General features: G+C 42.7%; 1 protein-coding gene across 1 annotated transcript in view; it reads left to right on the top strand.

Moving 5' to 3' along the window:
• Positions 1 to 15349, top strand: part of chd7 (chromodomain helicase DNA binding protein 7) — a gene marked incomplete at its 3' end in the record, with an annotated part of 231082 nt that overhangs the window by 130507 nt on the left and 85226 nt on the right. The window contains exon 5 of the mRNA XM_084327629.1: positions 10815 to 10959. Coding sequence (XP_084183755.1) covers positions 10815 to 10959 — 145 coding nt within the window. The remainder of the gene's footprint in view (positions 1 to 10814; positions 10960 to 15349) is intronic.

The raw sequence follows: 15349 nt of genomic DNA, 5'->3' as shown, positions 1-15349 counted from the left end.
TCTTTTGAAAGGAAACATTCTGGATTTCCTTCCACAACAGGATTAATCACTGAGTGTTAATGTAATAGTGTTCCATAAGTTTGAACACACTGAAATAAAAGTTTTGTTTACTTACGTCTGAATTAGTTTGCAAACAGATGCCTGCAAAAGTTGGAGCTGGAAACACACAATGGGTCCATAGCCTGAAGTATTATCTGGTACAGGTCCAAAGTTGATAACAATACCAGGGAACATTTTTATTTTACACATATTTTATTTTTCTAATGTTTATCTGTAACGCTTATCCAAAATGGCCGTCTGGTCCAATACATTTCACGTCGCAGAAGCGAGTAATTCTCCTTTCTTCTTGTTCTACTCTCCCTTTATCGCAGTAAACATCCCTCATGTAAGATACCATCAGCTCCAGAATTGTATTGGCTACAAAAACGGTCAATCATTTTCACCGTCAGAGTTGACTGGTCCGTTCACCGGGAGGCGAAACCGGAAGTGGTCACTTTTCCGAAATTGATGCTTGTTGGCTGTTTGGTGTTATAACCCGAGATTGGAAGCACATAGGGTGTCAATTAGGCCTGCAACTAACGATTATTTTGGTAATCGACTAATCTGTCTTATTTTTTCGATTGGTCGACTAATCTAACGATTATTTTTGTCATTCGATTAGTCGACTAATCTAACGATTATTTTTGTCACACCCTCAATCTCTGCTTCCTGTGGGCATGGCTCCTTCTCCAATGCATGTTTTACCTCACATGCTCAAGTCTGCACACCTGTGAATGTCACCCTGTTCTCCAGTCCCTCTGCCTTAACAGTTAACTTAACATAACATGATGATCCCATAGAAAATTAAAATAATGACTCATGAAACATTTGAATTTGGATCTTAAGCAACTTTCAATCAAAATGTATTTGAACAATACAACAATCACTCATAACAAGATAAATAAATTAAATAATACAAATTAAAGTGGAAGTGTTTAAATAACTAAAATATATAGCAGACTTCTTAGCTTAACATCTTTGGTCTGCTTGGGTCCGCTTTGGTCCGAGTGATGTGAACGTGGACTGATGGTGTTTTCACAGCGCGTCATCAAACCGGAGGTCGCCCCCTTTGGGTGATACTGAACATATCCAACGCAAGCGAACTAGCAACTGTTCCTGGTCATTGTTGCTCAAAATGGTCAATTATTGCCGTGTTCTTGGCTGTACTAATCGGTCGGACCGGGAAAATCATTTGGGAGTACTTCACATTGCCAAAAGCTATTACAAATCAGGGAGAAGTTTGTAAAAAAGGAGGCGAACGGCCCCTCTCCTCTCCCGTCTGAACGAACTACCAAAGTAACGATCAGCATTTCGATCCAAACATTTGTACTAGTAGACTATTAGAAAAAAATTTCAAATGTAAAGATCAGTCGATCTAGTAACGTTATTGAATCGCCTACCTTGGCTTTCACTATACACATGACATGTCATCGATGAGCTGATACTGTGCCTCGCTCACCCATCCACACACCAGGCAATAGTAGGAATAGGCATCCAAACATTTGTAAGATTTAAGGTCTTCATCTGTGTATGGGCTCGGTGAAAAAACTAGGTAGTTCACTATGTCGGGATGGGCCATAGAAGGCATAATTGTCGGTTCGTAACTCCAAGATGAAGGAGCCAGCTCGTACGGATCTTCACCACCCATTAGTCTGAGTCTATGAGAATATCGCGCCTCTTTCCTGCCGACTAAGTCCTTCTCTGTATGTTCTAGCAGCTTCCACGCGTTTTCCTGTACTTCTTTTGGGTTTAGACATGTTCAAATGGTCTTAAATCTTAAATTCAGCATGCAATCACCCGTTGTTTACGTCAACGTTTATCGCCATAATGGCTGCGCATCAGGTTACTGACCAAATCGTGACGTCGGTGCAAACACTCTATATGTTCCTCATCGCTGGCTGCTCTGAGACTCTGGTCATCAGCTCCCAATTTACAGCATGGAGGCGGAACCCGTATTGTAGTTTGATAGATATACCTATGCATTAAAAACAATCCACTTAATTTTCACTTGTTTGCGGCAATTGATATATTTGCAATGGAGCACTTTATATCCATTTATTTATATCTAGTTATTTATATCCATTTATTATTTATATCCATCCAAAGCGGTCAGCCTAGGCAGAACACTGTAGACTAGTTAGATGCTGGTACCTGTAGACGCCCTGTTTAGTAGCTGGTCTGGGGTCTGTATGTAGACTAGTTCGATGTTGGTACCTGTAGACGCCCTGTTTAGTAGCTGGTCTGGGGTCTGTATGTAGTAGACTAGTTAGATGCATGGTACCTGTAGACGCCCTGTGTAGTAGCTGGTCTGGGGTCTGTATGTAGACTAGTTCGATGCATGGTACCTGTAGACGCCCTGTGTAGTAGCTGGTCTGGGGTCTGTTTTAGTATTGGGGGTGGGTTTGTGTAGGACTGCGTACTGAAGCTCTCCTAGCTGAATGGACATAGAGAAAAGGACATGTTCCACAATATTAGTTTCAGCTTTCCAGGAAGTAAGTGTGTGTGTGTGTGTGTGATGGATCAGGTGGTTAGCTTGTCCAGTCAGCTCGCTTCTCCTCTCTGACCTTGCTCTCTCTCTCTTTTGCTCTCTCTCTCTCTCTCTCTCACACTCTCAGGAAGCCTATCTATAAATAGCTCATCTCCTGCTTAGCAGACACACCCATCCCTGTGTGCGCCATATCTATGCATATGTGTGTGTGTGTGTGTTTATCTGTGTGTGTGTGTGTGAGGGCTGACTTGTTTACAGTACACACATAGCAGTCACACATGCATGCAGCCTTCTTGCCCTGTGTCAAATCCTCAGGGAACATTTTCTCCGTCTTTCTGTCTCCGTCTCTCTATCTATTTATCTCTCTCGCTCTCTCTGTTTCTCTATCTCTCCCTTTCTATCCCCTCTCTCTCTCTCTCTCTCTCTCTCTCTCTCTCTCTCTCTCTCTCTCTCTCTCTCTCTCTCTCTCTCTCTCTCTCTCTCTCTCTCTCTCTCTCTCTCTCTGTGTATGTTGAGGGTCCAGCTGAGTATGACTCATCATAGCAGCAGGTGTCCCAACCCCCTCTCCTCCTATCCCTCCTCTCTTCTCCCTCTCCTCTCCACCTCCTCTCCTCTCCTCATCTTCTCTCTCCTCTCCCTATCCACCTCCCTTTCTCCCTCTCCTCCTCCTCCATCTCCTCTCCCTCTACTCCCTCTCCTCACATCCTCTCTCTCCTCACCTCATCTCCCTCTCCACCTCCTCTCCTCTCCACCTCCTCTATCTTCTCCCTCTTTTCCACCTCTTCTCTCTCCTCTCCATCTTTTCAAGGACCATCTCTGTACACACACACACACACACACACGCACACACAGCCTTCCACAGCTGTCAAGCATAAATGCCAGTCAGAGAGAGAGAGAGACCGATGGAGACAGACTTGCAGAGGGAGGGGCAGAACACAGGAAATGTGTTTTCTGTGCTACATGCTTCTGTGTAGTGTACTTCTGTGTGTTATAATGTGTCTATGCATGCTTCTGTGTTTATAATGTGTCTATGCATGCTTCTATCGTCCCAGCTCTAGTGTGTATAGAATCAGGAGATGAGCATGTTGTCCCAGCTCTAGTGTGTATAGCATCAGGAGCTAAGCATGTTGTCCCAGCTCTAGTGTGTATAGCATCAGGAGCTAAGCATGTTGTCCCAGCTCTAGTGTGTATAGCATCAGGAGCTAAGCATGTTGTCCCAGCTCTAGTGTGTATAGCATCAGGAGATGAGCATGTTGTCCCAGCTCTAGTGTGTATAGCATCAGGAGATAAGCATGTTGTCCCAGCTCTAGTGTGTATAGCATCAGGAGCTAAGCATGTTGTCCCAGCTCTAGTGTGTATAGCATCAGGAGATGAGCATGTTGTCCCAGCCCTAGTGTGTATAGCATCAGGAGCTAAGCATGTTGTCCCAGCTCTAGTGTGTATAGCATCAGGAGATAAGCATGTTGTCCCAGCTCTAGTGTGTATAGCATCAGGAGATAAGCATGTTGTCCCAGCTCTAGTGTGTATAGCATCAGGAGATGAGCATGTTGTCCCAGCCCTAGTGTGTATAGCATCAGGAGCTAAGCATGTTGTCCCAGCTCTAGTGTGTATAGCATCAGGAGATAAGCATGTTGTCCCAGCTCTAGTGTGTATAGCATCAGGAGATGAGCATGTTGTCCCAGCCCTAGTGTGTATAGCATCAGGAGCTAAGCATGTTGTCCCAGCTCTAGTGTGTATAGCATCAGGAGATGAGCATGTTGTCCCAGCTCTAGTGTGTATAGCATCAGGAGATGAGCATGTTGTCCCAGCTCTAGTGTGTATAGCATCAGGAGCTAAGCATGTTGTCCCAGCTCTAGTGTGTATAGCATCAGGAGATAAGCATGTTGTCCCAGCTCTAGTGTGTATAGCATCAGGAGCTAAGCATGTTGTCCCAGCTCTAGTGTGTATAGCATCAGGAGATGAGCATGTTGTCTCAGCTCTAGTGTGTATAGCATCAGGAGATGAGCATGTTGTGCTTGTGTGTATAGAATCAGGATACATCAGCGTATTAGGGGTGGGACGATACATCGATCCAGATCGATACATCGATGTAATTATCAACAATCGAATCGGATCGATGCGATGTAATAAGATCGATTCATATCGATACTCTTATTTTGAAAATCCTGTGGCGAGTCTCATATCCGCCCAAGAACAACAGCAGTAGCTCCGTGTGTGTAGATGTTACAGCATAGCATTCTCCCTTTCTGTGTGTGTGTGCGCGCGCGCGTCTTTGGAAAGACCAGATGAGGTCAGAGGAGTTTGATGTTTAAATGTTATTTAAACATAAACAATATAATACATAATAAATGTAGGCCTATACATGATCATGCAACATCAACAAATTGTTGTAGGAACGGTTTGGGAGAGGGAGGTTGTGAGTTTTGAGTTCCAAAAAATGTAGCTTAAAGTTTAAAGCTCAATATATAAAAACGTGGCACTTTACAGTGAACAGGAGGTCTATTTGTATTAAAAACAATAGATTGATTTTCCTTTAAATGTCTGGAAGAGCTCAAAAATACAAATGTCAAATGATATTTTCATTACCTTTTTTTTGTTGATCTAAATGTTACTGATTGTGTTAAATGGGCATATGATATCATCTCATATCGATCGCAGGCACCTGAATCTAATCGTATCGTATTGTATCGTGAGAGACTTTGTGATATCGGAAAATATCGTATCGTTGGCCAAAGAATCGATATCGTATCGTATCATGATGAAACTGGTGATTCCCACCCCTACAGCGTATGCATGTGTGCACATGTCCATGTGTGTGTTTTTGTGTTGGTGTGTATGTGAGCTTCTTAGAGTATTTACATTTTGTCATTTAGCTGACACTTTTATCCAAAGCGAAGTTTTGTACGACGAGTCATCAGGAAGGGTACAACCCTATCAGCTGAGTAACAATGTTCATCAAAGTGCTGAGTGCTACAGTGTAGGTTAGTATATTAGTGCATGACAGTAAGGTTAGTTAGGGTTGGAGTATTTTATTTATTTATTTTTTCATTTCATTTCAGATGATTGAAGACGTGTGCCTTTATCATACACTAAACTAAATCTGTAACATGGAGAATATTATGTGATATAGCTCAACTTGGCCACTTAACACATTGTGCGCCAAAATCGCTGTTCAGCGTTATTGCCCGCCATGCGTTGTCTGCCAAGATCGCTGTACAGCGTTTTTTAGATAAATATTTCATTTTTTTGCCATGGCATTCATAATTCATCCACCCACCCCCGGTGCTGCAGCTGGACCCTAGATGTGACTGCAACGACGGCTCAATACCGCCGCCTGGTGGATGGTCGGGTGAGTTACACTCGCAAAACAGGAAGTGCCATCAGTTAGGGATGGGAATCGAAAACCGGTTGCCGTTGGGAACCGGTTCCTAATTGGCCGATGCCTGGAACCGTGTGGCTCCCGTGACTTTCAATTCCCTTATCGCTGCCAGGTTTTTCCTACAGTTGCGCAATAACGTTAGCATGTAGCCATGGCAGACTCTATTTGATTCCTTAAGGGCTCGAAATTGCCTGGGTTTTGGTAATATGCTCCCGAAATGCTCCCGCTGTTTGGCTACTTCTATGTGCAGTGAAAACTACTTGAATGCTTTAGAACCTAGTCATTGATTTAGTTCAGGGTGAGCTCAAATTAGCCGCGGAGCTAACGCTAGGTAACGTGAGCTAACGCTATTTAATCAAGCTCACAAAGAGAGATAAACAGCTGACAGCGGCTAGTACAGGTACAAATACAATAAAACAGCAGGTGTGGGCTGTTGTGTAAACCTTGTACTCTTTAGTTCACATATAATAAGAGGCGGAGTGTTTGTTTACAAGTCTGTACACTGTAAGCCAGGAAGTACCGAGGTGGTGCAACATACAAATGTGTCCGTGTAGCAACACAAGCCAATACCTTATAGGACAGGGGCCCAGGGAGGGAGCTCTGTGTGTGTGTGTGTGTGTGTGTGTGTGTGTGTGTGTGTGTGTGTGTGAGACAGAAGTCAGAGGAATAACGACCTGTTATTCAATAGATTAAATTAGTTTAAGAATAAAAAAATAAATACATTTTAAGAGAATCTCAAATACATTATTTTATTTAAGTGTAGGCTATAGTTAATGTTTTATTTTTTACAGTTTTTGTATTTTTCTGACATGGGGGCTCAACAATAAATGACAATCAGAAATGTCAAGTTGCATGTTGTTATTCTAACCAGCTTAGACCCCTACGCTCTGCATCTTCTGGCCGCCTCAGACCTACTCCTATCCAAGCTCCGGGAGGGTCATCAAAGAGAAGTCGCCTATTCTCAGTCCTTGCCCCACAATGGTGGAATGAACTACCCACCCCAGTTAGGACAGCCGAATCACGTCCAATCTTTCGCCGTCGACTAAAGACGCACTTCTTCAACCATTATCTGAAAAAAAAAAAAAAATCTAACCCTAACTAACCGTACTGTCATGCACTTGTCCTAATAAACTAACCTACACTGTAGCACTCAACACTTTGATGAACATTGTTGCTCAGCTGATAGAGTTGTGCCCTTCCTGATGGCTTGTCGTACAGAACTTGTAAGTCGCTTTGGATAAAAGCGTCAGCTAAATGACTAAATGTAAATGTAGTTCTGTTGCATTTCCAATTTATTTATGTAAATTATAAATTGATCAGGTATCGATAAGGGTATCGATAAAGAATCGAATCGATAAGCAGAATCGATAATGGAATCGTATCGATAAAATCCTATCAATTCCCATCCCTACCATCAGTGCAAGTCCTCCGGCAGTCACATCTCATTACGGGACTCCTGACAAACACTATAGTGCATATGGATCGCTTTCTAAACTTAATAATCGATATGATTTCGGCGTTTATTGCGCCATACAAACCGGAAATGGACCTAGGCGATCGGCGTCGTATAATTTGGATCTTTCACCGCCAGTCTCATTGGCCCACGGTAACGTTATTTTCAACCCGATTGTGCATTTCCTTGTTTGCAAACCATCTGATCAATATATCCACCCATACTACATAAAGCAGTTACTGATGATCAAGGAATTATAAACACCCCCCCCCCCTTTCCTCCACGCATGATGAAGCATAATGTATACCGAGCATATACATTTGAATTTTTTAATATAGCGTGTATGGGAAAGAAACAGCAATCGATAATCTATATATGCGTTTGTGCCTAACTAGCGTTTTTGGAATTACAGCAGAAAAGATTAAAAACATACTTATATTCTCGACGCTAGTAACACAACAATGTATGAATGAAAAAGTATAACGTTCCCACATCCTGAACGATAGATAATCGATGTTGAATGGGCCATAGTAATGTCAATATAGCAATACAATTTAAAAAGTTATAGCCCTGCAAAGAAGGTAAACATCTCCATAGGGTTATAGTGCTGGCAGACTGGCTATATTCATGGATATAACCTATGGCGGGGAAAGTGTTAACGTTACCAGTAGCCCAAGACAGAATGACTGACAGCTGCACCGACCACCACCTCACCTGGACAAACTCAAAGATCCCACTCGGTTTGGGATTTAAATGTGGCGGGCATGAATTACTAATGTTAACTGAATTAGTTAGTTAATGTCTGTCCTGTATGTGTGTGTGTATATATCTCTGTGTGTATAATGTGTGTGTGTATGTGTATATATATTTGTGTTAATGTGTGTGTGTGTGTATATGTTGTAGTGTTACTGTGTGTGTATGTGTTGTAGTATTTATGTGTGTGTATACAGTATGTGTTGTAGTGTGTGTTTGTGTGTGTGTGCGTATGTCCAGATGGCTGCAGCGTGGCGCGCCGCCAGAGGAACAGGTGCAGGTCACATGATCAGCCGTTACCACGGTGATTCTGATTGGTCTTGGCGTGAGGATGAAAGGAGAGGGGCCCCAGAGAGAGAGAGAGAGAGAGAGAGGGTGGGGGGGGGTGGAGGTAGAGAGGGAGAGAGAGAGAGAGAGAGAGAGAGAAGAAGATAAGGGGTGTTGTGTGTCCTCTCACTCTCCTCATGGATACACACTGATACACACACACACACACACACACACATACACACACACTGATATACACACACTGATATACACACACTGATACACACACACTGATACACACACACTGATGCACACACACACACTGATACACACACACTGATACACACACACTGATACACACACACACACACACACACTGATATAAACACTGATATACCACACTTATATACACACACTGATATACACACACTGATACATTACACACACACTGATACACACACACTGATACACACACACACACTGATATACATACCGATATACACACACTGATATACACACCGATACACACACTGATATACACACACTGATACACACACACTGATACACACACACACTCATACACACACTCATATACACACTGATATACACTCACACACTGATATACACACTGGTACACACTAGGGGTGGGAATCACCAGAGGCCTCACAATACAATACTATCACGATACTTGAGTCACGATACGATAGTATTGCGATACTAAACATATTGCGATATGCTGAGTATTGCGATATTAATATTGCGATATATTGCGATTTATTTTTATCTACTTTTTCTCCCCATTTTTCTATTTTTCTCCCGTCCCCAATTTCGTATCGTCCAATTCTACCCTCCCCTGTCTCGAACGCTGTTAGGCCATGCCTCCCACAAGCCAGCTGCAATGTGGACGAAGCCTTGCATCACGTGTCCCCTCCGGTACACGAGGAGGCAGCCGTCGCATCTTTTCACCTGCACAGTGCGATCTCTCAGCGGCGAGGGTCTGCGTGGGAGGGACACGCCGCCCTCGTCGCTTCCTGATTCTACTGCACAGGCGCACCAACCGACCTGTAGGAGTCGCTGTCCACAACGTGTAATTGTATTAGTATGAACGACCAGCCAAGCTGGTAGCAACGGCGAGAGCTGGGCTCGAACCCAGCATCTCCTGCGTTGGTGGCAAGCGCCTTGTCCACTGCGCCACCTAGCCGCCGATATATTGCGATTTATTACCTTTTTTCAAATGCAAAGTAAAACTTTGTCAACAAGTTTTATCTAATAAAATAAAGTTAAGTCTGTTCATCTCACTTCAATCATTTTTATTGCAGAACATGGTATTTTCTCAAGCAGACAGATGTCAACACTGTAATCTGTGTTCCATGTACCTGACAAACTGAACTGTTTGTATTACAGTCATATTCCAACTTAAAGGGGAACTCCACTTTTTTTGGAAATTAGCTTATTTAACATCTTCCCTGGAGTTAGACAAGAAGATGCATACCTTTTTTGTCTCTGTGCGTGCATTTTAGCTTTGGGAATAGACGCTCCGTTAGCATAGCTTAGCTTCATCACTGGAAGTGAGGCAGGACAGTAGCCTTACAGTGCCTTACAGTGTATTGCAAGGTCTGACATTGACCAAACTTGATATGCATGACCTTGGTGGGCTCTAGGTCAACTCCTGAAAAGGGGGTCAATGTCAGACCTTGCAATCAAAGGTTAGGGGGCGCACTGAAATTATGGCAAGGGTTATTAGCCCCCTAACTTTTGATTGCAAAGTCTGACATTGACCCCCTTTTCAGGAGTTGACCTAGAGCCCACCAAGGTCATGCATATCAAGTTTGGTCAATGTCAGACCTTGCAATACACTGTAAGGCACTAGACTTTTGTTGTTGTGACCTGTGTTCATGCGTGACTTACGAATTATTGTAAACACAACACAGTACTGTGATATTCTGATATATATCACATTCTGATATATATTTTTCGTGTAAAATAAATACAAAAATTTAAAACGAAAAATAAAAAAATATATATATATATATTTTTTAAGCGGAGGTTCGAACCCATTAATTAAGAATCGAATGCCAACGTAACGAACGAAGGTCAGAACGTTTGGGCTCAGCCCTAACACACACACACACACACACACACACACACACTCATATACACACACTGATATACACACACACACACTGATATACACTCACACACTGATACACTCACACTGATACACTCACACATATACACACTGATATATACACCCTACTATACATACTGATAAACACACTGATATACACACACTGATAGATACACACTGATATATACACGGTCTCCGTCTGTCTCTGTCTGTCTGTCCTCTCTTTCTCCATGGAGTTGCTTGGTTGAGCCAATTCAAAGTCCTGTTTTCTGACTGAAAGTTAATATATCTATCTCTATCTACTCAGCAGTAAGAAGGCGGACTCAGTGGGCGGGTCTAGCTCTAGGAAGGAATCTAAGAGGAAGAGAGAGCCGTCAGTCAGCGATGACGTGGTGGTGAAGTCTCCGCCCCCCTCGCCCCCACCTGATGACGACGATGATGACAGTATTCAGGTACACTCACACACACACTCACACACATTAGTGTGTGTTATTAATGAATGTGATCTGGAGCAGAGGGGCCTGTCTGAAGACACAGTGTTTGTGTTGTAAACCTGACAGCCATGTTGACAGGCCAAACACTAGACAAACACAGAGCAGTGTGTCCGTCACTAGGCCTGGGCTTGTCTGGGCTGACACTCAGGTCCTTTAAGACCAGACAAACACAGAGCAGTGTGTCCGTCACTAGGCCTGGGCTCGTCTGGGCTGCCTGACCTCTGACCTCAGGGTATCAGAATGAAGATGGGTTCTGTGAGTCTCCCCTTAACACATTCGGGGCCATTAGATTTCCCCATCTAGCTATAGCACGGCCAGGTTTTCATTACATAGTTTCTAGGGCTGTCTTAAATACTTTGAAGCTTCGTTCGATGGGCATGGGATTCAAAGGGGAAAATAAAATTAGTAATAATATAAAATAACAATAATTTAAATTAAAAAAAGATTTACCTGCAAAATCAACTCTGCCTCTCTTAACTACAACAAGCAATGCCGTTTGTTATTTAAGATGAGGTCGGACTCGGCACTGACAGATTTGTGTTCATTGTGCTGCTTTTATAAAGCCTCAAACGACGGCTTACAATATTTCATGAAAGCAAAGTGTTTTGTTTGTCTAAGATTTAAAAAGGTTTAAACTTTACAGCACTGACAATTCTCTATAGTATTTTTTATAGTGTCCCGACCCATATAAAAACATGTCTGATGAATGAATGAATCCAAAATGTCAATGTGGTTAGAAGTGGTGGAGAGAATAAAAGCTAGCTTATAATGGTAGTGTCTGGTTAGGTGCGAGGGATAGTGGAGGTACTTCTCAAGGTGGGGTCCGGGAGGGGGGGGTTCGAGCTGGAGCATATGTGTGTAGGTTTTTTAGATAACAGGTATTAGGGGTATATCTTATATAAGACAATTAACTAAAATGTGATCTCATTGGATGTGCCCTGACAATTAATGCTTGTATATCTTATCGTGTGTTGTCATGTTTGTTTGTGTTTGTTTAATAATAATAATAATAAAAAAAAAAAAACGTCTTAATAAAAAATTAAGTTGAATTCTGCCTTTGTCTCTATTAACTACATCGAATCTCGGCCCCGAAGCTTCGAATTTCCAAAAAGAAATTCGAAGGTCAGCCCTAATAGTTTCACTGTGCGTCACGTTGTTTGTAGAGCTAAATCTATATTTTATATTATAGCTATGGATACAATACCATGGTCATTTGACAGTAACTATCTTCCGTTCAAGATGCAAAAAAGAATAAATTTTTTCATGAATATGTTCACACATTATCTCGTGGTAAATGAGTATAATTTCGGAATGATCCGGGCTAATTCCTAGGGCGCAACGTGAATTCTACTAAACCCATTGGCGTTTCGTCCCTGGACACGCTATTATTTTCAAATCAAATGCATATGTGATAGGTATTATGTTTCATCATGAAGAGCATGAAGGGAGGGCGGCTAGGTGGTGTAGTGGGCAAGGCACTCGCCACCAGTGTGGAGACGCTAGGATTCGCGTGTTCGAATCCAGCTCTCCACATTGTTTTTCAGTTTGGCTGGTCGTCCGCAGTAATACACATTGGCCGTATTACGGGGAGGGAAAACTGAAGGGTGGGGATCGAACGTTGTGAACAAGCGACTCCTACAAGTCGGTTGGTGCGCCTGCGCAGTAGAATCAGGAAGTGTCGGGGGCAGCGTGAGCCTCCCACGCGTTACTCCTCGACACTGAGAGATCGAGCTGCGCAGGTGAAAAGATGCGACTGCTGTTACCTCAAGTACCGGAGGGGACTTGTGCTATGTATGACTTAGTCCACATTGCAGCCGGCTTGTGGGAGGCAAGAAACAGCGTTCGTGACAGGGGAGGGTTGAATTGGATGATACGAAATTGGGATGGGAGAAAATATGGAAAAATGGGAGAAAAAGTGGATCAAAAAAAAAGAAGAGCATGAAGGGGGGGGCGGGGTCGTTTCTGATTAATTGATTGCCAATAACGGCATTCGTTATTACCACAACACACGCCAATCAGGGGGATGGGTATGAAAACCATGCACGATCAAGCTGAAATTGACGTCAGATTGTCCTTACCTGTGGTCTGTGGTATTCCAAAAATAATATTCCAATTATTTGATCACCATCTGGTCCATCCTATGCCCATCTGGTCCACGACATAACCCACCGCAACATATGGATCGGGGGTCCCGAAAACGATTCAATGCGATGGAGTGAAGCCCTAGGTTTCCCATTACTAGAAAAGTCCATCCGGAGACATTTGAGTGTTACACCCGGTCTGGAACCGGGTTTACTGCACTCTCGATACTGCCTACTAGCAGGATCTGGCCGGCACCTTCGGAGTCCCAGTATGCCTTTTAACACTTTGATTACCGGCCATAACATGGTTGAATGCCAGCACCCACTTCAATGATTTTTTTTAATGCAGGACCTGCTCGCGTTGTGAACGCATAATCTATGGTTTAAATTATGGCTATGTGTCTAATCTGCCCGTCGCTTATCAATTACTTGTTTGCAGTCAACATTGTCGAAACGGATTGTTTTTTAATCGGTTCATTTCCGTTTTCTAGCATTTCGAAAAGATGTCGTTTTCTTAAGTTTCAGGAAAATAGAAAGATTCCGTCATAAACGGCATTTACTGGAATATTCTGGAATACACAAAAAACTGTCATATTTTGGCCTATTTATGAATAGTTTTCAAATAAACGCTTGATTATCGATAGTATGTGTACTTATGCACGCTAGATAAGCGAGCTGAGAAATATATTCTCATTTCCTGATCGCACACACACACACACACACACACACACACACACACACGTCATATGAGACACGCTGATATATGGGTGAAAACACATCTGATTACCCCAATACTGGTAAAATAGATTCCTTACCTCACATCAGATGTTCTCCAAAAAGATTATTCCAATTCCTGATCGCCATTCCAAATATCGATCGCGTTTATTGATTCAGCGCTGGATACTGTAAATATATATTCCACGTTGTTATCCGCCTCGCAATCACTTCGGTATATTCCGATGGCTCGCCGGAGAAGTAGAATGAGGAAGCTGGACCCCCCCCCCCCCCACCAGTCTAATACAATGGGGTGCAGTTACACGGATAGACGATAGGGGGCGGTATTTCCCCAATGGAGCTCAGAGAGGGCTTGGAGCACTAGCGTGAGGCTCGATTGATGAAATATGAATTCAAATCGCTAATAAAAAAGAAAACTCTATTTAGCGTTGGTGGCATTCAACGGGCGGCATGAACTAACGACATATAGCGTCCGTGGCACTCAAAGTGTTAATGGCAACATACAGGTCCCTGACATTGAATAGGATATCAAAATCGAAAAAAGGGAAAACGATCCAAATACATATATATATACTTTTTGGCCGTTAACACATCCACAGATTGCCCGCCAATCTAATAACGCCAACAACGAGTTTACAAATTTTTATGATTCTTATTTCCTTTATTCGCTATTGGCATTCATAATTCATCCAGGAAGGCTCCGGGAGCCAGCTGGACTCTTGTCTGATATTTCAACACCATATGCATTTGAATTTTTTAATATAGCGTGTATAGGAACGAAACGTAGATTATGTATAATATGCGTCTGGGCCTATAACTCGCGTTCTAGGAATTACTGCTCTACACTCCAAAAACATACTTATATTCACGACGGTACTAACACCACAATGTATGAATGGAAAAATATAACGTTCCCACATCCGGAACGATAGATACCCGATGTTGAATGGGCCATAGTAATGTCGATATAGCTATAATATTTAAAAAGTTATAGCCCTGCAAAGAAGGTGAGCGACTCCATACTAGGCTTACAGCACTGGCAGAGAGTGGTATAAGATGGGCAAACTGCGTGGCACAGAATGTGTTAACCGTTGGCGCCCAATAACATATATGTGAATGGCCCCGAAAGTGTTAACAGATATGCCTACTTTATGCTAATCCCATGCAGTTTTGGGGCAAAAAAACAAGCAGTATTTTGCATACAGTACAAATGTGTTATTTTTACCTATCTTTAAAATAGTGTATTTGCGTATTTCTTGCATACTGTGGTTCCTAAACAGCGTTGGGATTAAGCTACAAATTAAAGATGAGAGTCTGACCTTTAACCTCAGTCATTGTTCCATTTCAAATCCAATGTGCAGAACCAAAACAACTAGACACTGACTCAGCTGACTCTCTCTCTATCTCTCATATCTCTGTCTCTCATATCTCTCTCTCTCTCTCTCTCTCTCTCTCTCTCTCTCTCTCTCTCTCTCTCTCTCTCTCTCTCTCTCTCTCTCTCTCTCTCTCTCTCTCTCTCTCTCTCTCTCTCT

Source organism: Notolepis coatsorum (genome assembly GCF_963971535.1).
Source record: "Notolepis coatsorum genome assembly, chromosome: 13".
NCBI classification, from domain to species: domain Eukaryota; kingdom Metazoa; phylum Chordata; class Actinopteri; order Aulopiformes; family Paralepididae; genus Notolepis; species Notolepis coatsorum.
Note: the sequence above shows the minus strand (reverse complement) of the source record. Positions and strands in the feature narration are given on the sequence as shown.